The 26,882-nt window shown below is 44.5% G+C and overlaps 1 protein-coding gene across 1 annotated transcript in view; it reads right to left on the minus strand.

The window, feature by feature from the left end:
• Positions 1 to 26,882, minus strand: part of LOC115799989 (sorting nexin-7-like) — a 52,430-nt gene that overhangs the window by 13,444 nt on the left and 12,104 nt on the right. The window contains exons 2-8 of the mRNA XM_030757301.1: positions 20,843 to 21,031; positions 20,156 to 20,266; positions 19,364 to 19,522; positions 17,117 to 17,315; positions 16,493 to 16,692; positions 15,464 to 15,550; positions 10,374 to 10,526 (exon numbers count right to left, since the gene is read on the minus strand). Coding sequence (XP_030613161.1) covers positions 10,374 to 10,526; positions 15,464 to 15,550; positions 16,493 to 16,692; positions 17,117 to 17,315; positions 19,364 to 19,522; positions 20,156 to 20,266; positions 20,843 to 21,031 — 1,098 coding nt within the window. The remainder of the gene's footprint in view (positions 1 to 10,373; positions 10,527 to 15,463; positions 15,551 to 16,492; positions 16,693 to 17,116; positions 17,316 to 19,363; positions 19,523 to 20,155; positions 20,267 to 20,842; positions 21,032 to 26,882) is intronic.

Consider the following 26,882-nt stretch of genomic DNA (forward strand, 5'->3'; position numbering starts at 1 on the left):
CGTGATCTGATCAAAATGTTCCATGTGCGCCACAAAGGAGATCCATATATGATCTATGTGAGGTCCAAAGCAACAAAGAAACATGGCGGGGTGGGTAAATTTATCCCAGCGTGCTCCCCTGCTGCACCTCTGTCACCCTGCATTAATGCCTAATGCACGTCATACAGGAAGAACTGTCAGGACTCGACAGCTAAAGTTGTCTTGCTGCTATTTGAAGACTGAAAAACATTTTAACTCTTCAGGATGTCATCATTAAGTTGTTTGCTGAACTACTACTGAAAACCACTTTGTTTCTCCAGCTCATAAAACCAAATCAGGCTATAACATGGAAGAGGGGGAACAAGGAGAAGAATGTCCCAAATCTCTACTGCTGACAAACTACAGCAAGCAAGCATCTAATGCATCAGCAATACAGTCTTCACCGCTATAGTCAGATTATTTACAGTAACCTGGAGGCCAGTTTGCTCTGAGAGCTCCCTGAACAAAGCTGGTCAGAAGATCTCCAAAGAGAAGCCAGAGCAGAGCAGTTGAGGAGGGTCGGGGTGGAGGTGGGTTGCAAAGCAGCTTGCAAAGGCATAACTGTGGGCACACTAAGAGCAGAGTGCTGTGCTGACATCAGCTGATTCCAGCTGAACTTTGTGGCCTGTGTGAAACCATCCTTTGCCCAGTGTAGATGACAGCGTTCATGAATCACTTCATTTACAGCACGTTCATCCATTCTGATCCACTGAGCTCAGATTTAGAGCCCTCATGTTCATATTCCAAGCCTCCTGCTTCCCAGCTGAATTTACTCTTCCCGTTGGTCCCTTAATTTTCAGCTCTTCATCGTCTGTATCTAAGCGCGCCCCGCCCTCCTCGTAGCTCTTCCTTTGTTATGCTCTATGTGCCTCCTCCTTTCCTTTCATTGCCCTTTTCCTTGATCTCGACCACCTCACTCATTTATTTCCACCTATTTCTGAGTCTTCCCCTGCATCACTCCTAGGTGGTATAAAGTCCTCCCAGGTGCAGGTGTCTTATTAGATTCTTATAGTCTCTCTGGGCTCCAGACTAATAAATCATTCACAGCCCCCATGGCTGCACTAGCCTGCATCTGCACCTGAATAACAATATGAGCACATACTGTAGCTGAGCGTGATCTCAGCCTTTGGGATGACTCTCAGAAGAAAAGGAACTGTTATTGTTTGCACACTGTGAGCTTTGGGAGGACAGAGAGCAGTGTGTTAAATGCAGCTGGAATGTATTGGAAATTATTTGCTGTACGGTTTCACTAAAGAGGCAAATGAGCCGTAAGTGGTCAGGAAGCACATTTCTGTGGGTTCAGCCAGTGGATTAAATCTCAACTAGAGTTCCTAAGTGCTGATACTACACTGCAGTAGATACCACCCAATGCTGTCATATTACATCAGAAATTACTAGATCACAAATTTGTAGAAATTTATTTTATTGTCTTTTAAAAACTAAAATATGATTTTATATTTTTAGTTAATAATATAACCTGGATATATTTTATTCGGTTTATGTGCCCTAAAAGCATTTTCTAAGCAGGACCCATCATCGATGGGGATATCATCCTGCCATTAATGAGAATATTAAATAAATGCAGCAGTCAGGATAACATTACAGCCTCGTCTCATAACAGACGTCTGATTATCTGTTCTGTCCTCATTTGGAGGCCTTGAACCAAACTTTTATCCAAACACTTTTAGTATTAGTGGGTTAGTAAAGATATAATACACATTACAGCAAAATTAGGTTTTCAATATTAAAAATACTCCTTAATTCTAAACACTTTAAGCATGCTGTAAGTGATTCATACCTTTAGGAAATCATATCCTAGCACAGATACAACAAGTTTCAATGGTAAACAAATGAGAGAAAGTACTGCACTCTTGTACTAAGATGTATACTACATAATGTCTTTCTATTTAGATAACCTACCATAACATCCATCCAGGACTACATAATGAACCCATATTACATAATCGGCTGATGTCATAGTCTGTACTATTTATGGCCACGAGTCATCCCTGACCAACATGTTAGACAATGCTCAGCCAATCAGAAGCTGGCATCACAGGATAATCAATAAGGCTGCAGTTCTAAACAGACCTGCTACAAATGTGGGATTCTCCAGTTTCTCACCTGCTGCCAGCTGTTCACTGACCACAATCAGCTGCTAAATATGGGGAATCCCCACTTTCTCCATTTCAGTCAATAATGGTCAAGTAGGTATAATCACAATATGATCACATGATTAGGCTGAGCCAATCGTGTATGAGAAAGAGGCTGCACATCATTAGCATGTATGATCATAGCATTAGCAGCCTGGAATCCCTGCTGAAAAAGATTCAGTAAGATAAGCAGTCACTGAAGTTAAACTCCAGTTCCAGAAGAGTTGAACAAAGTAAGGGAGGAGTCGGGATTAAAGGTAAACATCAATGTACAGTATTTCTGGAAAATATTGAAAATTCATTAAAAAAAAAAAATCAATCTCCGCTATTTTGTAGTCTTACCTGAAGAGTATTTGTGCCAAGTTTCAGAAGATGTAAAATATAAAGGACCGAGGGGCAAATTTAGCAAAAAGCTGATGGATAATGGACGGCTCAGTGTCGGATAAACACCGCTGACTGCTGCCTGCTGTCAACAGTCAAGCTAAAAATACTCTTGGCTCCCTCAGCCTCCTCCAGCAGAAGCTTTGGGTGGCACCAATCCTCTGGAAGTACAAGCTCTACAACACATAATTACAGGCTTCAGTGGATCTTAATGGGGTACACATGAGCTCCAGTGACTTAGAAATGGCTAAGTGAGAACCTGGAATCAGAAATGCTAAAATCAAATCTAAACCACTGAGAATATTGTCACTTTCTGTGATTGGCTTTATTATGGTAAGAACTAACTAGATGCATATATATGATATTGATTTGAACATCCTATGTGACATCATTCTTGAGTTATCACATTCACAAAGTTGCAAACTGCCCCCCCCCCCCCCCCCCCCCCACAGGACTGTGGGTCAGCTGTTTGGACCCGACATATGTAACTTGCCTGCTCCTGTTAACTTCTTTACCACCTGATTTACATAATGGAGTTTGTGTTCTCCAGCTCCACTGCCACAAGGCTGACAAGACAAGCCTGCTTTAAGTGGATGTACTGCTCTTGGCACTACACATATCTAATAATGCAACTCATGGAACATTCACTGCATTCACAGCAAAGCTGTTTTACCTCCACCTAGCCTTCAGACCAGACGGGTTTGTGTGTTTCTGTCTTTCAGAGCCGGTGCCAAAACAAAAGGTTCGTGTGTTTTATGTGCTATCAATGCAGACTCTGTTTTTAAAGGCAGCATTGATTAGAGGTCTGTGCTGGTAGAAACAGAATTAGAACACCTGTTTTCTGAGACGCTTTCAGGTTCGAATCAATGAGTACAGATGTACTACTCTTACACACGGAGCTGCAGACAGCAGAGAAGAAACAAACAGCCACACTTCTTTCAGCTGCTCTCTTTAGGGGTCACCACAGCAGATCATCTGCCTTCATCTCACCCTATCCCAGCATCCTCTGTCACACCAACCCTCTGCACGTCCTTCGTTACATCCATGAATCTTCTGAGGGTTTGACCTTTTCCTCCTGCCTGGCGGCTCCATCTTCAACATCATTTGTCCACTCTCCCTCCTCAGCACATGTCCAAACCATCTCAGTCTTTTCTCTCTAACTTTGTCTCCAAACAGCTCAGCTCAGTGATGGACTCATTTCTGATCCAGCCCATGATGGTCACTCCAAATGAAACTCTGAGCATCTTCAGCTCGGCCTCCCCTCTCTTTGTCAGAGCCAGCAGGTCTCTTTCACCCTTGCTGCGCTCCTTCTGTCACAAATTACCCCGACACTCATCTCCACACTCACTGTCCTCACGTGTCCTGCACCTCCTTCACATACTTCTCTGCCACCATCATCTGCTTTCTCTAGATCCACAAAAACAGTGAAGCTGGTTCAGACCTTCTCTAACTTCTCAATCGGCTCTCAAAGCAAACATCACACCTGTAATGCGGTTTCTCAACATGAAGCCACGCTGCTGCTCACTGATCATCACCTCTCTCCTTAACAGAGCTTCAACAACTCTTTCCCACATCTTCACGGCTCATCAGCTTTATTTCTCTGTAGTTACTACAGCTCTGCACATCGCCCTCGGTCTTGAAGTGTACACTTCCTCTCTATTCCTCAGGATCCTCTCACTCTTCAGGCCTCCGTTAAACTCATTAGAAAGTCCACTGCTCTCTCTCCTACACATCTCCATCCTCCACAGGTATGTCTTCTGGACCAACCACCTTTCTGCTCTTCATCCTCTTCATAGCCGCCTTCACTTCCTCCTTGCTAGTCCTCTGCTCTTCCTGAGTCACCAACTTTCCTCCATCCATCCTCCTCCCTCTCTCATTTTCTTCGTCTCCCTGACTATCCCACTTATTTCTTAGCCAACTTCTACCTTTGAATACTTTCCTGCACTTCCTCATTTCACTACCAAGTGTGCATATTCCTCTTTCCAGAGGATACACCAAATACCTTCTTGGAAGTTTTCTTCACCAGTTCAGCTGAACGATACTTTCCCATCATCTGGTAAGTCCTCCCTACTAGGGCTGCACGATATTGGAAATTAGTGCGATATGCGATATGGAGGTCTAGTATTGCGATAACGATATTGTCGCAATATTTTTTCTTTTTACCTAAAAATGCAATATACATGACCAATAAGAAAAAAAAAATCTATAAAATGTATACCAACAACAAATATGCATTTCAAATGTTGCATTTATTTAACATATAAACAAACATGTTCACATGTTTGTTTGTTTTTCATTTAAATGTTATAGTACATTAGGGCTATATGTCTTGAGAGTAATTTTTTATCTTTAACACTTACCAATTGCCAGATGCAGGCGATGGCCAAAGCACTGCACTCTGAACCAGTTGTTGACCTCAGCAGCCTTCACCACGTTCACTCCGTTATCTGTTGTGATGGCCACTTGTTTGTGTTTGGGCAAGTTCCAGTTGTTCAAAACATCCCGCAGGGCAGCAGCAATGTTTTCACCAGTGTGTGTCTCGGGGAAGTATGCTACTTATAGGCAGCGTGTAATGAGCTCAAATTTGCATGTCAAAAAGTGCACGGTAAAACTCATGTATGGCTCAGTGGTTCGACTGGACCACAAGTCAGTAGTGCTAGCATAAAAATCCACTTCACTGAGCTCTGCCTTCTCATAAGGAGCGGCAGAAGCGAAACTATCATTTATGTTAGTTTGTGAACTTGCCTTTCGTTTGCTTGACTTTACCGGAGTAGGCTGTGGGTTTTTAGATGTTAAATATACGTTGTAAAGTTCCTTGTGGTTGTATTGAAGGAGGTTTGTCGTGTTTCCTCTTGACATAGCCACGATTTTTCGGCATGACTTGCAAAGAACTTGTGTCTGTGACTCGTCCTGTGTGGAAAAACCGTAGTCGTCCCAAATGCTCTCTGTTTTCGTCTCGACTCGTCTCTTCAATTCCCGCCAAGAAAAATCAAGTTAAATATGTAGATGTTATCCTGGTTTATAAAATTTTAAATGGTATGGCACCACCTCCCTTAAATGATTATATAAAGAAGAACATAAGGAATACAAGAGCAGGATCTAGAGGTGATTGTGTGGTTCCTTTTAGGAAAACGGTGTTTGGGCAATTATCTTTCTCGTATCGAGCAACCAAAACGTGGAATGTAATACCAGTCAATATACGTAATATGGTCAAATTTCCTTCATTTAAAAAAAGTCTGCGGAATTGGTTGTTTGAAAATCAAATCTGTAAGCATTTTATTGACTAAAATTTGGGCAATGAAATATTTATTCATCTATGATGAAATGTGGATGAAATTTTGTTTTGTTCTGTTTTTGGTATGTAATGATGTTGAAATATGTCCTTTTTAATGATGATGATGTAATGATGATGATTTTTTTTTTTTTAAATCATTTTATTGATTGAAATTAGGGAAATGAAATATTTATATTTATTTATTTACCTATGATGAAATGTGGATGAAATTTTGTTTGCTTTGTTTTTTGGTATGTAATGATGTTAAAATATGTCCTTTTTAATGATGATGATGTAGTGATGTAATTTTTTAAATGAGGTGATATTAGTTTGTTAGGAGGACTACGGATGGAAATTAGCCTTAAGGCTATGATCTGGCATATTTTACATTGTTACAGATGTTTGTCAATATGTGTTGTCCTTCTTAAACAAATAAAGAAATAACTAAATAACTAACTAGCCATGCTTGTTTTCCTTCTGTGTGTGTACGTGCTCCCTGCGCCGCTGAGAGCATGTGCTCGCTCTGGCCAATAGCGACGCGGCACCTTCACATTTAAGGTCGCGCGGGATTGGTCAAAGTGCGGACATAAAGAAAGACGTGATTTATACATTAAATAATTAGAAATTATCGCGCATTTTTTAGATATGCCTATCGCACGTGCCAATATCGCGATGACGATATTTTTTCGATATATCGTGCAGCCCTACTCCCTACCACCCAGAACCTGCTCCAACTCCTCCCTGATCTTTGTGACATCCTTCAGCTTACACCATTCAATCCTTGGCTCTGCCTCCACTCGCTTCCTCTTCTTGATTTCCAAAGGTATCAAACACCCGATGCTGCCATGTTACAATCTCCCCTGCCACCACCTTGCAGCATTCTGTCTCTCCTATTGCAGACTACAAGCTTTAGTCCACCTGTGTGCCCCTCCCTCCACCATCAGTTCCACACTGATGATTTTTTCGAGCTTCTCCAGTTCCTGCTAAATGCCGCTGTCGCCTCCTCTCTGTTCACTGTCCAAATGGAAATCTGAACACATTTGCATGGCCATAAATGAGGCTTCAGACAGACCGGTGACGTCTGTAAAGAACTGTTGTCTAATTTATAAGCACAGTCTGCCAACATGTTGCAATCAATCAATCAAATTGGCTGCAATGTGTCTTTTTGCAAATGGACATTCGACTCAACTGGTTACCAACTGCTTGTATTTTGGTTATTTTCCTATTAAAAAAAAAAAAGTAAGGCTGCTGAGTGTCTATACAGACACAAAACTGTTGGTACCTTTCTGCTAAAGAGAAACCCACAGGGGTCCCTGAAATAACTTCAAACTGACAAAAGTCATAAATAAATTTACTGAAAATTAACTAATGAAAATCAGACATTGTTTTTGAATTGTGGTTCAACAAAATTATCAAAAGCAAACAACTAACTAATGAAAGTGATGGCAGCCCTAGAAAATAAACTCAAAAACAACGGAGTGTACCTGTAAGGGACAGTGTCATGAAGGGACAGTATCACTGTGTCAAGTCCTTCGGTTTAGAAAGCTGCATTTCCACATGCTTGTCTGAACATTTTTCCAGCTCATCTTTTTTAGGATGCGATTCCAATGACTCCTTTATGCCTCGGTGTTTAGGCCTCTGTGTTTAGGCCTCGGTGTTTAGGCCTCGGTGTTTAGGCCTCGGTGTTTAGGCCTCGGTGTTTATGGCCTCTGTGCTGTGTTTAGGCCTCGGTGTTTAGGCCTCGGTGTTTAGGCCTCGGTGTTTAGGCCTCGGTGTTTAGGCCTCGGTGTTTAGGCCTCGGTGTTTAGGCCTCGGTGTTTAGGCCTCGGTGTTTAGGCCTCGGTGTTTATGGCCTCGGTGTTTATGGCCGGGTGTCTGAAGTTGTCTTGATTAAAATGAAGTATTTTTTAAGAAGAGAAATGTCAAATTCCCAACATTTCTTGGTCATTTATGCCAGGGAGGTGCATATTCTTTGCTGGAAGCATTTAATGGAAATATTTCACTATTTTTAGATTTCTTTTACACATAAACTAATGTATCATTAACTGCACTGTAGTGGTTAACTGTATCCAAAGTCTAGGCTGAGTAATAGTTGTTTCCTCTTACTTGGCTTCATCTCTTAGAAAGAAATGTTTGATCATCATCAGCCTGGAAGCCGACTGCAGTTTGTAAGAAGTCAGATCCTCTGCAGTCTTTGGGAAACACTGATGACTGATTCTATAAAAACCACTGAAAGAACATCTGGAACATCTCGATTCTGCATTTGGTTTTTCACAAATAAACATAAAACTATGGAGGAGATAAAAACCTGCAGCACTTTCAAACTGAAAAGGATTAAACATTTTATTAAAAATAACAGGTAGGCTAAGCTACGTAATTCCAACTCCTATTTTTAAAGACACAGGACTCCATCCTAACTGCAGGTGCAGGAAGATCCTGGTCACAGGAAGCCTCTTATGTTTGTATTTCTCACACTGCATTTTTATGTGAAAACCTCTAATAGATTTAGTGGGTAGCTCAATAACCACCAGACTAAGGCTTCAGTGGACATGTTACATAATTACCATGGATTAGCTGCAGCTGATATCCTCTCCAAGCAGTATTTTTGCAGGCTGGTAACTGCTGGTGAGCAGCCTGCTGCCGGCTACTGGAGTCCAAACAAAGAGAGGATCCTGCAGTGATCAACTTTCAAATGTAGGGTCTCTCTTTCTGATTCCTGCCAACATATCAGAACATCTTTGTAGCAGTCGGTGATTAAATGGGGCACACGTCTAATTAGTGTTACTATCAGCAGGCTGCTAACTGAAACATAAGAAGTGACGGTTCCAGGAACTAAAGCTGAAGTGCTGCTGCCCTCTGCTGGCAGCACTCCAGCCTCTAGGAGCAGAGCCAGAGGAGATGGAAGCATGGAAGCCAGCACATGATTGCTGCTGTAACAGCTTTATGGCTTCATTGTTCTTCTGCTCTAACATGCTCTCCATCCAGCTGGCTCCATTGTTCCTCTCTCAGCATCCAGTTCTGCTGCATGCTCATTCAGCTCATGTAGGATTGTCTCGTCTACGTTGTGACGTGGCACTTCTCTGGTTCATTCTCTTCTCTGCTGATACCTCAATCTTCCTCACCCAGGTGACATCCTCTTGCTTTCACAGACACCAAAAGAGTGAGGCAGACTTTGAACAAAGTTTCCAGCATTAGTAGGAACAGTGCTCAAAGAAATCTGGCAGGCCTTTTAAGAGAAATACATTTTTTTAATGACCAATTTAAATGACTCTAGATGGATGTCTATGAAGGAATGGAAGGCTGCAAAATAATGTCAATTCTTCTATTTTTTCCTGCCTGAAATGATGGCATGATGTTTAAGGAGACCTGTGGCAGCTGAGCTGGGATCTGAAAGAGAGCGAAAGCTTTCAGATTCATGGTGCAGGGAGCTGCAGAGGATCTGCTGGGAGCGTCATCCAGCACAGGGCTGATGATCAACTGTCCCACTGAGCCACCTCAGGTGATATCTGCCAAAGGGGCTCAGTAAGAACAGCCTCTGTGGGAAAGCCAAACCTCTGCACACACATACACACTTTAACAAACTGTCTGCAGAGCTGCGCTACTTCAGCTCACTTCAAAAATCAATAAGAAGGCAGAGAGTGGAGCTCTGCTGCAGACGGCTCACGGTGCTCCTACTGTCACTCACACACACACACACACACACACTCACACTCTCTCACACACACACACACACACACACACACACACACACACACACACACACACACACACACACACACACACACACACACACACTCACACACGCTGATCTGCTGATGCAGAACCATTTCAAACTCTTGAACGACCCCTCATTTCTTCATATTTTGCTTCCAAAGAGCCAGAAAGACCTAAAGGTCTGACACAGGAGCACCGGGCCTTCAGCTGATCACAGGCTGTTTGCTGAAGCCTCAGCAGAGGTGGTGTCAGTGGAAGGGTGGCTGCCATGAAGCCACTCTTCAAGAAGGCAAACGGAGAGAAAAGGCTGAGATGTGCGTGCACGCGCACACACAAAGAAATGCGTGAGTGGATATGTGGTAGTTTACTCTGACACAGGCTCATTACGACCTTACAGCTTCCAGTCACACACTGAGGAGTGCGGTTATAAAAACTATGCACAGAGGCAAAGTGATGCACAGTTGCAGGTTTTCAACTACAAACCAAGAGCAGGAGTGAAAGAACGTTTCAGTTCACTGAAAAATAAAAAGCAGACTGTAGAAAAAAAACAGGAACAGAAGTTCAGTTTGAGTTTTTTCAGTGTGGGTAAAGTTTCTGCAGCAGCTGCAGTTCGTGTCTGTGAGCTCAGTGATATTATTATTATTATTATTATTATTATTATTGAGATCACCTGTGATGATGAAGAAAAACTGAGTGTGATGAAGAAACTAAAGACAAACGTTTGTCAGCAATAAACACTAAAGTGAATCCAGTGAAATGAAACAGGTTTCTTTATTAATATTAAAACTCTAATCACACTGATTGTCTGAAGCACTGATCTCTCTCTGTCTCACCTTCTCGTAGTACTCCACATTCTTCTCTGCGGTGGAAATAAAGACAGATCTGAGGTCAGTTCTCATGCTGTGCTGCCAGCGGGACCAGTCTCCCTTCAAGGTGTTGTTGGCCTGCTCCATCCGATCTGCCAGGCCATCCACCTCCTCTTGAAGCTGCCATCCAAACACACATTATGCTTATTGACATATTCTGGTTAAAATATGAATCCATGTATTTATTTGCATTGCAAAGCTGACTCCACATCAGCCTTTAAAGAATGCTGCTGAATTGGCCCTGTGCTCAGACAGCGCTGCTAAATCTGACAAATGCAGCCAGACAGTGGGGTGAGAGCTGAGGCTGAATATTTCATGTGTGTGTGGGCCCGGTGCCACCCACCACAGCATTTAGGGCCCGAGCGCGTTTACGCTGTCTGCTCCACAGAAACTCCTACACAATCACAGGCTGCTACACACACACACACTCACACACACACACACACACACACACACACACACACACACACACACACACACACACACACACACACACACACATACAAGTGGAAAGACCAGAAAACAGCCAAGCTGCACTAATCAATATAATAATATAGATGTGATTGACTACAGTGTTATCATAGCACTCACACATGGACACTGTTTACTGCAGTCTCACAGCTCATAGGTGGCCTTTAAACCACAAACTGTTACACAACTATTAGCAAACACTCAGCAGCACTTGCCTCACTTTAGTTACACTCAGTCCATTCATTCAATATGGACATGGGGACAGGAGGACACGGGGACAGGAGGACAGGGGGACAGGAGGACAGGGGGACAGGAGGACACGGGGAGAGGGGGACAGGAGGACAGGGGGACAGGAGGACACGGGGAGAGGGGGACAGGAGGACACGGGGACAGGAGGACACGGGGAGAGGGGGACAGGAGGACACGGGGAGAGGGGGACAGGGGGACAGGAGGACACGGGGAGAGGGGGACAGGAGGACAGGGGGACAGGGGGACACGGGGACAGGAGGACACAGGGAGAGGGGGACAGGAGGACAGGGGGACAGGGGGAGAGGAGGACAGGAGGACACGGGGACAGGGGGACAGGGGGACACGGGGACAGGAGGACACGGGGAGAGGGGGACAGGAGGACAGGGGGACAGGGGGAGAGGGGGACAGGAGGACAGGGGGACAGGAGGACACGGGGACAGGAGGACAGGGGGAGAGGGGGACAGGAGGACAGGGGGAGAGGGGGACAGGAGGACAGGAGGACACGGGGAGAGGGGGACAGGGGGACACGGGGAGAGGGGGACAGGGGGACACGGGGAGAGGGGGACAGGAGGACAGGGGGACAGGGGGAGAGGGGGACAGGAGGACAGGGGGACAGGGGGACACGGGGACAGGAGGACAGGGGGAGAGGGGGACAGGAGGACAGGAGGACACGGGGAGAGGGGGACAGGAGGACACGGGGAGAGGGGGACAGGAGGACAGGGGGACAGGAGGACACGGGGACAGGAGGACAGGGGGACAGGGGGAGAGGGGGACAGGAGGACAGGGGGACAGGAGGACACGGGGACAGGGGGACAGGGGGACAGGAGGACAGGGGGACAGGAGGACAGGGGGACATGGGGACAGGCTCCTGCAGCTGGACTCACTGAGCTGAGCACAGATTAGCTGTCTGACATTTAGACTGGCAAATACCATTTACTCTAGTTCAATAAACAATGCATGTTTAACATGGGCTTATCCACCACACACACACACACACACACACACACACACACACACACACACACACACACACACACACACACAGTGGGGATCTAAGTGGCATGCTTGTTACTGCAGTGTTATCGATCGTGTCGAGGCTGTGGCTGAATAGCATCTAGCACCTGTGTGTGTGTGTGTGTGTGTGCGTTTTACTTGTCTTTGTCTCTGCTAACACATTTCAAAATGGCCCACAGAAGCAGAGGACTGCAGGTGTGTTGTTGCTGTGTGCAGTAACAGTCCAGCGACTCCTGGACGCACAACATTGTGATACACACAGAATCAGGTTTTAGGGGGTTGTGAAGTATAAGCCACATCCTGATTTAACAGGCAATACCAAAGATACACAATGACACGGTTTTATTATTATTCTGCATCCTTTTTCATATTTATACTTCATGGTTATTTTCACCTGCTACATTTTCCTACTGTCACATGAGTCAGCTGTCAGTAGAAACAGGGTAGAATCTAAAGTAAAGCTCACCAAAATACATCCAAGTCTGTTATTCTGGGGGCAAAGTGCATGCTGGGATGTTTGCAGTCACCAAAGCTCTTACTTCATCACTCTGCTGGTCAAACAGATTAAAACACCTCACCGTGTGCATTCAAATTAGATCAACAGTGCCCCCTCCTGGCCACCATGGGCCATAGATGCAGGCTGAGGCTGCCTGTGGAAAGGGTGACTCATCAAAGCTCAGCAGTTCTTCCATAAAGGTCACTCGATAGATGGCAGCACGGTCAGCTCGCCACGTCTGAGGAGGACTCTCCTCTTACTGCTCAGTGCAGCTGGCCGACACCTCTGACAGCACAGAGAGCTCAGTGATTGTGGTGCTGTGTGTCAGTCATATGTGCTGATAACCAATCAGATCGCTGCTCACTGCTGTGCCTCTGCTTCTCTCCATTCAGAAGTGCTGCCGTCCCGTCGGTGCTCACGTGCTTCAGTCTGAGGGAACCGTGTGACACCACCCACAGGCTGCTGCTGCCTCCAACAGCAAGCCAAGTCAGATCTGGGGTTTCATGAGTTTTCCTTCCATCGAGTGTGTGTGTGTGTGTGTGTGTGTGTGTGAGCAGCAGCAGCCAGAGCCTTCAAACAGGTCTGTTATCGCACACAGTCGCACAGCTGAGGAGCTCCTCTGAGCTCTGAAGGATTTAAGCCGACTGATTAATGGATTCACGGTCATTACGTGGTCGTCTTTAAGGCCTCTGTTAACTAACCCAGCAGGACAATGCTCCACGACACTGGACCAGACTCACAAAGACTGTAGCATCCACAGTGTGGTCCTCACAGCACAGCCGGGAGTAACAACTCTGTGCTGCACTCTGGATATTTGCTGAATGCAGCACAATCAGGGCAGTAACACACTGTGTGGTGAAAGCCCAGCAATCTTGCAGCACAGAGATTAAAGCCGCAGAGAAGCTCTGAGGGAGTCTGGGTCTGCTCAGACTGTAACAGAGCACAGTCTGGCTCAGCTGTGCTGCCAGGTCAAAGGTCGGTGGTAGAAATCATTCACACCGGCTCACCAGTCCTTCATACATATACTGTGCTGTATACTGCAATACAGAAGATAAAGGCAGTAATACACCAAAGTAACAGTCAGTAATACATGCTGCAGTTATAAGGTACCATGTATAACTGTGTGCTCAGGTCAGGAAATATCTGAGTGGCTGTGAACTTTAATCAGACTCCCAAAGTCTGACATTTTAAAATATATAATTCATGTCAAAGGAGTGTTATTGTAGGCTGTTTATGAACGAGGTGGCTTACAGGCAGTTTTATAGTTGCCAAAGTTAATAAAAGCTACAGTTTTAGGGCCGAGGTTTACAATCTCATTAAATCTGTTCACTCAGGTTTATTATACAGTGGACTCACTGCTCAGCTGATGTTTCATTTGGTCAGAGCCTGGATGAACACACAGCTGTGCTCCGGCTATCTATACTCATCTCTGCCATTACAGACAAAGTAAAACACTGTGTGGAGAGTCTGATGCTGGAGAGGATGAAGCTTAGATCATCACTGATGCACTGCTGACCACCACCGTCCCCGAGTCCAACAACAGAAGAACACACAGCAGCTCGCCTGACTGTGAAGAAGAAACACACACACACACACACAGTGTGACTAATGTCAGCAGTGCTACCCCTGCAGCCTGCTGCTCCTGCAGGTTAACGGTCAGCAGTGAGTCTCACTCAGCCTGAAAACAAGCTCTCATTTTCTGAACTGTCGGACGATGATGACGATGATGATGATGATTTTGTGAGACATCATCTCTCCTGCTTTCCATCTTCCTCACTTTCAACAAGTGGAGCCTGTGTAGTTCCCACATGTCCACAGCTGCAGTGCCTCCTGTGGTTTTTACAGGACACTGTCAGGTCTAATAAACTGCAGTGAAATGAAAGCTATGGAAGAACAGAAACAGTGTGGAGGGTTGTTGCACACATGAACCAGAGCATGACTAAACGAGCCTTTCTAAACTGGAGGAAGAGCAGAAATGCTGGATACCCCCCCCATCCCAATCCACGCAGGTGTTAATGAAAACATCGTGCCCCCCCACGGTCACACAGGTGGTTTCTGAATCACCGTGAGTCAGATTAGTGAATCAAAGAGCGCTGATGAAAACACGTGTGTCCACGTCTGTCTTTGGCATCACACCTGCTGGGAGCGGAAACAGAGTCATCCATGTGACATTTCCCTGCTCATTAGTGCGGCTCTGTTACAGACACGAGGACGCCGACACGCACTGGAACCTGAATTCAGCCGGAGCCATTCATGCACACAAAGCGAGAGTACAATACCAGTCTGTGGGGGAAATCTCAGTGCTGCTTCTTAATTAAACTCTCAGAGATGGATTTGGATATTAGCCTGATGAGGGGCACAGACACATGCACATCTACACACAAACACATACATTCATACCGAACACACACGCTGACACAACCACCTTCAGGAAAGAATCTCAAAATAGCTCTGTCCTTTTTGGCTCTTTGTCTCCTGACACTGAAGCCAACCATCATCTGAGCAGGATCTGGGAGTTTTCATTATGCCTCGATCATCTGTCAGCCATACACTGTGAAATAATATTGACAGCTTTTATTCGCCTTGAGCTGAGGGCTGACTTCAAGCAGACAAGCCAGGATATTTAGATAATCCTCCCAGGGAGCCTTTTTCCTTCCCAATATGAGGTGAGGGTGGCCCCCAGTCCACACTTCGCTTTATTACACCTAATCTCAGGGAAGGTGACGGGAGGACACCCAAACACACCGGCTAGCTATGAGGGATGCAGGGAAGGAGGGAAGCGTGGGTGCGATTTTCTATCAGCATGCGTGGATCAAATGAAACTCACCGCTTCCTGGTCGACTTTTCTGGACAGCAGAGCCTCGTTCTTGGCTTCAAACTCAGCCTGGATGTTGTCTCTCCGTCTCATCACAGCCTAGCACAAATCAGCAAAGCATTATTTTTAATAACACTTGTCCAAGTCCCATGCATTCTTCCAGAAATCTCTAACACTTCAGTTTTCCAATAAATGTTGCTGACTTTTTTTTTTTTAATCTCCAATTTTAGTTCTATTAAGTCCAACTAATACTGGAGTTTAGGAGAGTAAAGACAAGGCGGGGACAAGGTTCTCAGGTATAAAATGAAGCGCTGCATGAATGTTGTGTGACGGTGTCAGTGAGGCTCGCAGCAGAAAGAGTGCTGAGAGTTCAGTCAGAGCCGAAACGCCACTCCATGAATCGCCCTGAAGAGCTGCGCTTGGAAGATTTCCAAACACACAACGTGCCTCAACTCAGATACTCAAAAACTTTAATCTGCATCCTGCACACTCAGCATTGGTGCAAACCGAATGCTGAAACATGCGACCACAGTAACGACTGTGTTTCACAGGACGTTCCTGCCATTTTAAAGTGCTCTCGAGCACTAATCCTCGAGTCTTTCTCAAGGTCTTTCAAAGTCGCTCTTTGGACTTTGGCTGCTTGTTCATTCATTTCAGTCCGGTCCTTGGACCCGACCATCTTCAGGGGACGAACCAGCGTCCTCTCTGCACATAACAGACAGCTTAGCTTAAACTGCATCTTTAGGCTTTTTGTTAATAGCAGCAAAAACACTGTTTGTCCTTCAGTCAACAACCAACAAGCTGATTCCCACAGAGCTGTAACAGAGAACTTGACATATCTCAGCACGGTGTGCAGCGTGTCCTTAAAAAACTGAGAGAAGAAGAAGCAGGCCTAAAAACTATCTACAGCATCTGAACTCATGTTCTTAAGAGCTCGGCCTAATTTAAATCACGTACAGGTTTAAATTTTTATCAGCAGGGTCCTCGCTCCTCTCGCTCACAGTAAAGCACTGTGGGAGGTGGAGCGTGATCTTGCCTCACCTTCAGCGTCTCAGCACAGAGGACATACTCGTGCAGGGCAGGGACCAGGACCTCAGACAGATGGTGGATCTGCTCTTCTGATTCCTTACTGCACTGCACCACACAGCTGACCACGCCCTTCAACGGGTCTGCAAGCTCCTCCTCTAAATCCGCCCACTGAGCGTAGGTGGGGCTGTACTGCTTCAGCTCCTCCAGGTACTCTGGAAGCACAGAGGACACGTTGGAAATACAAACTAATTGTTTTGGGGTCTCATTTTTCCCAAATACACTCTCAGACCAAAGACTTTTAGGAACATAAAACCAGGTCAAATATAAAGTCGTTTTTTCCTCTTCACCTGAAACACCCACAGTTCACCTGTATTACTGAAATAACACATTAGATGCACACCCAGAGGAGGTGTCCAAGAGAGAGGCCTAAACCTCCTCTGGCTCCTTTTGATGTGGAGGAGTAGCAGCTCTGCCCTGAGCCTGGGGCAGGCCCAGGACACGCTGGAAAGGTCAGAGCTTTCTGCTGGCCTGGGAATACCTCAGGGTCCCAGAGTTAAAGAGGAGGGGGCTCTGGGTGTGTCTGCTTACGCTGCTGGCCCTGTAAACCCAACAGAACCTGGATGGATGGATGGGTACCTCTCTGCTCCTTGACGATCCTCTGGGTGACTTTGTCCATGGAGCACATCTTGTTACTGAAGTCCTCCACGTACTCCTGCATCACAGCGAACTCCTCTGGCCGGCTCCTCAGGCCTCGTACCGAGTTGGCCACCGCTCTCACCGTCTCTCCCATCCTGCTCAGGAAGCCCGGTCCCTGTTTCTTGTGAGATGCCAGATCCTGGAAAATGCCCCATATTCAGAAGCTTAGATTACCACAAAGCTACTATTTCATTAATCCCCAAACCAGAAAAAGACCACCTCTAAAGAGGAGTTTAGATCTCTGAGTGTATTAAATGACCCTTAAACAGTTTGCAATGATGTGCACACATTCAATGGAAAACATACTGACCAAGTAGGTTTTATACCAGACTGCCTAACATCAAACAATGCAAGAAGAGTGTAATGGCAAAGGAAGGCGCTTCATCAGGTGATAACAGTATCACTGCATGCTGAGAAGGTCTCTTATATGGAAATATTTGTTTTTTGCTAAAATCAAAAAGTGGATTTGGGGCCACTTCATCAGGAACCAACAGCGACCCACTTTCTATAAGTCATGGTCGCCCACATCACTAATGATCTCCATCCTGGCAGTTTCAGACAGGCTTTTCACTCAGGACTGAGGACCTTTCACCTGGATGCTACAACATTTAAAGGGATGCCAAAGGATATCATATATTTAAGAATCCAAATATAGTTGGACGTGTAGAACATGGTTGAATTAAGTACATCAGATCTTTGAGGGAGGAGAGCCAAAGGTGCTCAATGTTTATCCTTGTGGTGCAGCTCTGAAGTCACAAAAAACTAAACCCTTTCACTGTATTTACGACTCATATTAACATCATATTTTAAATGAAAACATTTTAAATGCAAAAATAAATAATCATGAGGACAGTAATGTCAAATACAATAAGGTATACAAACAACCTAAACTAAGGCATATAAAACAGCCTTTACTCTGTCCTGTTAGAAGAAAAACGTGGAAAAAAATGACCATTATTAAAACGATTTTGTCACTTTAGACTCTGCAGGTATACTCTTAGCTCTGATTTATGCTGCAGAGTTGAGCCAGTGACGTTGCACTTGTGGTTGTGCAGGCGCATCATGTGTTATTTACTGTTAATTATCAGGCGGGAAATCTACGCCGTAACCTGACCTGCACCTCCTGAGAAATGTAACTACACATCAGGTCGACGCAGCCTGCAACGATTCTGATTGGCCCATTCAGCACTGCAGATTCCTCCTAAGCACTTCTGCCGCAGTTTTTTAATATATCAGCGAGGGAATAGAAATCATCTCAATATAAGGAATAATATTCATAGCATCAATTTAAGGACTCACAAATATCAGCAAACATTTGGAGGGAGACTGCTGAAACTATGGGAATGGATGTGAGGGAACGAAGAAAGAAGTGGGAAAACTAGAGGGACAAATATGTTCACACCCACAAAAAAATGACCCAGGAGGGAAAAGGGTCCGGGCATTTTATTTGTTTCTGTCGGCCACACTGCACGTAAACCACCAGGACAGGACCACCAGGTAATTAACACAGATGTGCTGCACGGTGGGATCTGCACCATCTGCAACACCACCCATCTGTTCAACCAGCTGAAGTTCAAACACCGCAGCACTGCCAGTATAACCAGTATAACCAGTATTTGCTGTCGGCCTGAGTAATTCTGATTTAGTCTGAAGCTGAGCATGTTTTGTGTTTGCTCTGGGCTGTGATGGGCCAGCCTGACTGGAATCAGGGGTGTAAATTAGACAGGGACATGTCCCCCCCAATATTGGCTCCACGGGTGTAATTAGCACCACACTGGACCCTGACTCGTCACTGAGCCCCAGATTGGACTGAGGTTCTGACCAGTGTTAACACCAGACCTTTGAATACACGTACAGGATCTGTCAGTGTGTTGTGGCAGCCTCTAATATGTGAGCACATTTATTTGGTCTAAATAACTTGGTCCTATTTTTTCCTAATATTAGTCATGGTAACTGGCATTACCTTTCTATTTATTTATTTATTATGTGTGTTTAATTTAACATATTTATTTACATTTATATAGTTTTTGAATTTTATGTATTCTGTATTTTGTTTTCAAGAGGTTGTAGAAGTGCACTGGATTTCAGGTTCTTTAAGTGCAAAAAATGCAGTTTGTTTACAAAGTCAGTGAGTAATCGTGTTACAAAATCGTGATTTCTTCCATGGTGTGAGTGTGAGACAGAGACCTGTGCAGTAAGGAAGACTTTGAAGTGCTGGCTGTAGGACAGGATGGGGTGCTCAGAGATCTTGTTGAGAAAGCGGTGCAGGGCTTTCCTCCTCGTCTCGATGAAGTCCTCGTTGAAGCGCTCCACCATGCCTTTCATAACAAACTTCTCCGGGAGAGGCTAGAGACACGGAGGCATCGGAAATGTGAGAGCTAAACAATATCAGTGTGGACGCAGTTCCAGGTGACCAGCACATTTACACCAACGTGCAAAAGAAAAGTGCAGAAAAGGGAAAGATGCACTCAGCTCATTGCAGCTGCATATTTTTATTGGTAGATTCTACGACAGTAGCTTTGCATGAGTCAGCTGCCAGGTGGGCCGCCTTCTCCATCCCTTTAAGCCAACTTTCTGACTGACTGCCCCCTTTGTAAACACAAGGTTTAAAGAGTGCTCACAGAGACGATCATGTTCGGGATATCCCCTCTATGTGACATCAAACAGATCCAAGAGCAGCAGAGTAACCTAATCAAGATTATAAATGACATACTGAGCTAGAAATGAGCACCACAGGTTTGCTTTAACTACTAATTATTATGATTTCAGATCTCAACAATTTTCACATTCGAGCAGCATAAAAATGACAGGAAATCCAAAGAAATCCTGTCTGATAAAAATTCAGTGAGCAGCTTGTTACATGGCTGGCAGTGTGTTAAATATGTGGCGGTTAATGAGCTGATGCATTCAAAAAGCCTGTTACAGTGTGCAGTGGCCCACAGATGTGCACAGCAGATGATCAGGTATGTCGATACATACGTGGACGATAAGTGTTGGGTGGTTGTCTTCCAGCCTGCTTCGTAGCCACAGGAAGTCCTGGTAGCGTCGGCGTACTTCATACTCACTGGAGTCAAACTCACTCCGCGTGGTCTGCAGAGAGAAGAGCCACATCAGTACTAACAGCAAGCAGCCGTTTATCCATCTCTGTCTCAATGTGTCAGCACACACTCCTGAGGGATTACACACAAGCCTTAGCTCATATAAAAAGTGACCCGAAATCTCAGAGGCACTGCAGTGGAAAGAAAACAGGAAAACACCTCTAACCCCACCCCCACAGCAGAACAGTGAGCTTATGATTCCTGTGTACCACAAATTACCAGAAAATTTGTAGTGTGGTTGAACAATCTTTGTCATGTTTTCACCATAGAAAACACTATTGTTCAAAGTGAACATACATCAACTGTTGTTGACATAAACACTCGTTACCAAGCATTATGAGAAATGTCTCCTTATATGTTAAAGTCTCAGGACTTCCAGTCAAAACAAAACATCTGATTTAGAAACTGTTAAAGTCAACACTATCACTGCAGCCTCCCTCCTCTGCTTGTCCACCACTACTATGTCTCACTGGTTAGACACCAGTCTGTCCGTCTGTCCCTGGAAGTCCCACAAAATCCAACATGCATCACTATAGCAGTGCAGTGAAATGCAGTATGACCCCCTCACCCTGGTCACGACTCTGTACATGATGAAAGTCTCGATTGCGGTCACTTGGCTCTCCGGGTTGTCGACGGTGATGAAGATGTCTTTAGTGTTGGCATCCTTTTGCCCCTCGTCATCGTCCTCCAGTCTGTACTGGTTGACCAGGGAACTGGGAGAGTTGGGCATGGGGCTTCCATCTGCCAGGGAGGTATTCTGGACCAAGGAGAAAACGCCGTTGTTAGTCCAAATGAATGTTAACAACAAACACAGCCTCTTTCACTTTTCACGTAAACACAGTGAACATGCACGGACACTGTCGAGCTAATACTGTGTGTACAGTTGTATGTATTCCTATAATCCACGGGGTTGTGTAATAACCGGCTTATCCTTCAGAACAGCTTTAAAAACAGAATGAATGATGTGAGACAAAGATTACAGAACAATTCTTCCAGCTGCTCCTTTATTCACAAGGGTTTGCCTCAGCACACGGATCTGCAGATTTGATGTGGTGCAGATTTTTACACTGGATCCCTCAATGACACAAAGCTGTGCTCGATCATTAGTACACAAACAAACAAAACAAAATAAATGAATGCACATCTGAATGTAATGCAGCAATAAATGGGACTGATATGGGATTTATGGTCATGTTTCAGTCTGCATAGTATTCTGGCTACATATTATGATAAAAAAAAAATAATAATAATGCATTTTATTTGTGGGCGCCTTTCAGGTCACCTTACAAGAATAAAACAATAGCATTAAAAAAAAAAAAAATCAACAGAAGATACATAATAAAACAACAATAAACAAATATAGCACAGTAAAATATACATCTTTTAAACCAGTCAGTAAAATTCCAATAGCCAACATAGTTAGGTTCCTAAGGCTTGTTTGAATAAGTGAGTTTTTAATTGGGATTTGAAATGGGATAAGTTGATGCCCTTCAAGGATAAGTGAAGTGAGTTCCTGAGATGGGCAGAAGAGTAACAAAACACCCTGGTTAATGATGATGCAAAGCCTGTGGTCCCCCACCATTATGACAGCAACTGAGGAAAGAATGGCAGCACTCAACATAATGACCAAAGTTATTACAGACCAAAGGGAGGAGGTCTGGTATTGTTGAAGTTTTTGCTCTAGTGAAACATGAACAGGAGTGGAAAGTGCTGTGCTTCACTATTATGATCCCTCCAAAAAAAAAAAAAAAACTTAAGGTCTCCACTGATGGTTGATGATGACTTGGAGCAGTTCTGCTGGAGGCTGAAGGAGAAAACTGGGAGCCTACTGCATGTGCTTCCAGATCAGTGTAGATATGCTCAGGTAGAAAAATATGGACTTTCATTGGTGTTTGGGCTGGACAGACTTTACACATTTAAGTTCAATTCAGTTTTATTTATATAGCGCCAAATCACAACAAGCAGTCGTCTCAAGGTGCTTTATATTGAAAGGTAAACACCCTACAATAATAAAAGAAAACCCAACAGTCAAAATGACCCCGTATGATAAAAGGGAGTTTTTAGATGGAGAGTGCTCCATCTAGGGAAACAACAGTGTGACCTGGATGTCTGTGAGTGAGAAAAACAGCCTGCCCAGTCTGAATCTCAGTGGTGTTCTCTTGTTGGACTTCTGTGCTAACCACAGTTTGTCCATAACAAACACCATGTTTGAGCAAAAGGCTGGTCATAAGTGCATGGACACCAGGAAACTCTAGGTTGCAGGTGGACGATCGATTTTGTAACCTTATCAGATCTGCAGCCATATGTCTTGAAGACTCTGGTCAAGAGAGCAGCTGAGCTGTCAACTGATCACCACCTAATGGTGAGCTGGATTGTGTGGCAAGAAAGATACTGGACATTACATTCTGAGGAAGGCTGAGGACATTAAGTTCAAGAAGACTATGTTCCACACCTCAGTGCTCTACTCACTTTATACAGTGGTAGTTGGATGTGGCTGACCTCAACTGAGCATATAGTCAGGCGGTAGAAGGAAAAGCGTTAAAGATCTCCTCAGTCCCACTGTCATGCCTTCTGTAGTCGAAGCAGAGTCTGGGGATGAGGGGAATGATTCACCCATCACAGGGGGTAAGGTTTTTGATGCAGTTAAACAACTGCTCAGTGGCAGGCCCCTGGGGTGAATGACATTCATCTCGAGTTCCTGAAGGCTCTAGATGTTGTGGTACTGTCCTGGCTGGCATATTTCTGCAATGCTGCTTGTAGGTCTGGGGCGATACCTCTAGGGTGGTACCCCTGTTTAAGAAAGGGGACCAGAGGGTGTGCTCCAACTATAGGAAGATCCAACTCCTCAACCTCTCTTGGAAAGTCTATGCCAGGGTACTAGAAAAGAGTCGGTCCATTAGTCAAACCTCAGATCCAGGGTGTGGGGTTTCGTCCAGGTTGCAAAACACTGGACCAGCTCTTCATCCTGTCGAGAACATTCAATGATGCGTGGGAGTTTGCCCAATCAGTCTACTTGTGTTTTGTGGCCTTGGAGAAGGCACACGTTACCCGTGTCCCTCAAGGTATCCTGTCTGGGGTGCTTCACGGGTATGGGGTGTAATGTGGCCTGTTGTTAAGGACTATTTGGTGCCTGTACAGCCGCAGCAGGAGCTTGGTTCATATTGCCAGCAGTAAATTGGACTTGTTTCCAGTGGTTGTTGGATTTTGCCAGGGCTGCCCTCTGTCACGGATTCTGTTTAGGTTTTATGGACAGAATATTTAGGCATAGCCAGGTGGTGGAGGGTCTCCACTTTAGTGCCCTTAGGCTGGAGTTGTTTGCAGCCAAGATGAAGCAGCGGGAATGAGAATCAGCAGCTCCAAGTCCAAGATCGTGGTTTTCAGGCAGAAAAGATGTGTTACTACCCCAGGCGGATGAGTTCAAGTATCTCAAGGACTTGTTCCCGAGTGATGGAAGAGTCTAGCATGAAATTGACAGACGGATTAGTACAGCATCCACGGACTCATCTGCTGTGGTGAAGAGAGAGCTGAGCATAAAACCAAAGCTTTCAATGTACTGGTCAATCTGTGTTCTTACCCTCACTTATGGTCACAAGCTCTGGGTACTTACCAAAAGAATGAGGTTGTTGATACTAGCAGTTCAGTCATTCAAGAGGGATTCAGAGTCCCACTGCTCCTCCAAATTGAAAGGAGACTGATGATATTCGGACATCTGATTAGAATGCCTTTTAGATGTCTCCTAAATTATGTGTTTCAGGCATGAGGTGACTCCAGGCCAGACCCAGGACTCCCTGGAGAGATTACATCTCTCAGCTGGCTTGGCAATGATTCAGTATCCCCCTGAAAGGAGCTAGAAGAGGTCGCCAGGGTGAGGGAAGTCTGGGCCTCTCTGTTCAGACTGCTGCCCCTGCGACCCGAACCCGGATAAGTGGTTAAAAAAAATGGATGAATGGATGATTTTCATTACATCTACACACCAGACAAATATTGTGCTGGCTGCTGCAAACACTACGAGCTCCACTGAAGATGATGTGGATGTTCACATGAAAATGACTGCTGCTATACTTCCAGTATTTGATAATATGGCACAGCAGATACAAACAGCTATGCACAGTGAGCTACAATCAGTAATTGAACATTCCATGGATGGCTAACCCAATGCTTCATGTTCAAGGTATTACAATATCTGATTGGATTTAAGAGCAGCAGATGGAAGGCAGCTGAGAAAAGAAAAAATATATATCCTTCTACAGCCAATGAAACAGCAAATGCTGAACAGAATACATGAGGGTCATCCTAAAACAAACAAACAAAAAAAAAAGTAAAAGATGGAATTAATCCTGAAAAACTTGTGAGTATAACAAAAGCACCCAACAGCACAAACCAGGTTTCTAGCTAGCGGTTGATGACCCGGCGCTGCGCCTGGCTGAGTCAATGCTTAGTCAAATCAAAGAGTCAATGTTGATTGCTCTGGCAGCTGAAAGGAAATCAGATCCTTATTTGGCTGTGCTAAGCTACAGAGCTACAGAGGACTGTGGCTTATCAATGTCTGAACTGCTGATCAATCGCAAGCTGTGCACCAAAGTACTAAAATACACTAAGAACTCACAAAGCACACAAACAGGGGTTAAAAAGCAGAAGTTGTCAGACATTAAAAAGAAACAGATGCACTATTATGACAGAGATCTGCAGCCACAGTGAGGGTCAGAGATCACAGGCCACTGTTACTCAAGAGCCTGGGCCAAGGTCATCATGAAGCGAGGACTGAAGAAGGTCAAGAAGGAACTGTCTTCTAAGAACACAGAAGGACAGTGTGCATGAAACAAAACCTGAGAGCACAGCTGTGAACGGTCACATGATGGATTTGAAGAAGTCAAAACAAACAAACAAAAAAAAAAAAAGAGGATGAAACTTCAACATCACCCACACTGAGAAGAATCAGAATCAGAAAGGCTGATAAATTAAACCCATGAGGATGAGTTGAGATGAGTTAATAAAAAGACACAATTTCAGTCAGGTTTAAAGACTGAACCTGGAAAAGAAGGTAACTTTAATTAAAACTGTTGAAAATTACTTCAAAATAAGTTAAAAATAATAGACTTCTTTATTGAATTGAACTGTGCATGTTATCTCAGAGCTGAGAACATGCTGCTGACATCTGACAATCATTAACAAAGAAGGATGTCATGAGGTGTGTAATGTGCCCATGTCATTTCAGTTATATCCAGTAGAGAGCACTATAAGCATTTACAGGGAGTTTTAGGACTCCATAGAGTAAGAAAACAGAGGACAACTGATGGTGGCGGCTCTTGGCTAGTTTAAAATGTAATGCTAGCTAATATAACAGAAATGTGTCATCACTGTGGAGGACAAACAAAACAAGGATTGTTAAAATTCAACCACAGCAGAGGCTGCAGAGACGCACTTCCTTCCAGTCCTCCAAAAAGCCAACAGCTTGTAGACAGACGGCAGAGGAGACATTCAATCAATCAATCAATCAATCATCCATCTCCTGATTGGCTGAAAAGCTGATTTTAAACAGAGAAAGGACCCAAGTTCACCTTGAAGAGGAAGAAGCACAAAAAACAAGGATGATGAGTACAGAAAAAGGCTGCCTACTTTGAGATAATGATCTCAATAATTCATAGAAAATTTTTAATTAAAAATAATCCGCTCTGTTTTTCTGAACTAACGACATGTCAAGATCTTAAATTCCAGGAGCCTCCACCGACCTGAAAGCTTCATTTCAGTAATAATGCCTCCAACCCTAATAAAGGTTGGTTCTGCTTTAGGTTTAAAGCATTTGGAGATACTGGTCTCTCTACTTAATACTATTTACAGACCATTTACCTGCAGAGTCTCCAGGTGAGCCATTTTTGAAAGGCAAAATTGGCTCACAGTCAGCAGGATTCTGTCCTCCCTTGTAAGAATCTGCAGCTTATCTGGTGTGTATCTCTGTATTTGTACAGACAGGGTTATCCAATAATGTTTCATTTCAGATACACCAACATTCGTGTAAGTGTCAGCTGAAAAGCACTAAATAAGCTGCTATAAATGTCTGTCACAGAGCGCTGACTTGTTTTTGAATCTGTGACATCTCACTGCACACATTTTGTGTGTAGTGAGATGTCACAACTGGACAACCTATAAATTTCCCAGAGTATATAATTATCATTCAAGAACAGTGTGACAGTTCTGACTTTGAGAACTTTTCAAATGTTTATTTTGACTACCAACTATGGCAGCCATCTGGGACCTGTGGGCGCACTGACAATTTGCAAACCCATCCAGATGGTGTGCGGGGTAAGAACTTGATTAAGGCTAAATATGCTCCATGGAAAAAAATTGGACTGGATTTATCCCCAATTAGTTTGCCTCACACACATGCTATACTGTACATCCACTAATAAGAGAGAAACTGTTGGGTTTGGCCAGTGGAATCTACTTGATGGCACATTGCAGAATTGGCTCCATTGAAATGAACAAGCAGGCGGCAGGGCTGAATGTGGCGTGAAAGCAGCAGCAGTGAAAGCAGCAGTAGTGGTTTAAACAAAGGCTGGAAAGCATTGGTTGTTGACAGTGACATCAGACTACGGATGTTCCTGGCGACT

Source organism: Archocentrus centrarchus, chromosome 20 (assembly GCF_007364275.1).
Source record: "Archocentrus centrarchus isolate MPI-CPG fArcCen1 chromosome 20, fArcCen1, whole genome shotgun sequence".
NCBI classification, from domain to species: Eukaryota; Metazoa; Chordata; class Actinopteri; order Cichliformes; family Cichlidae; genus Archocentrus; species Archocentrus centrarchus.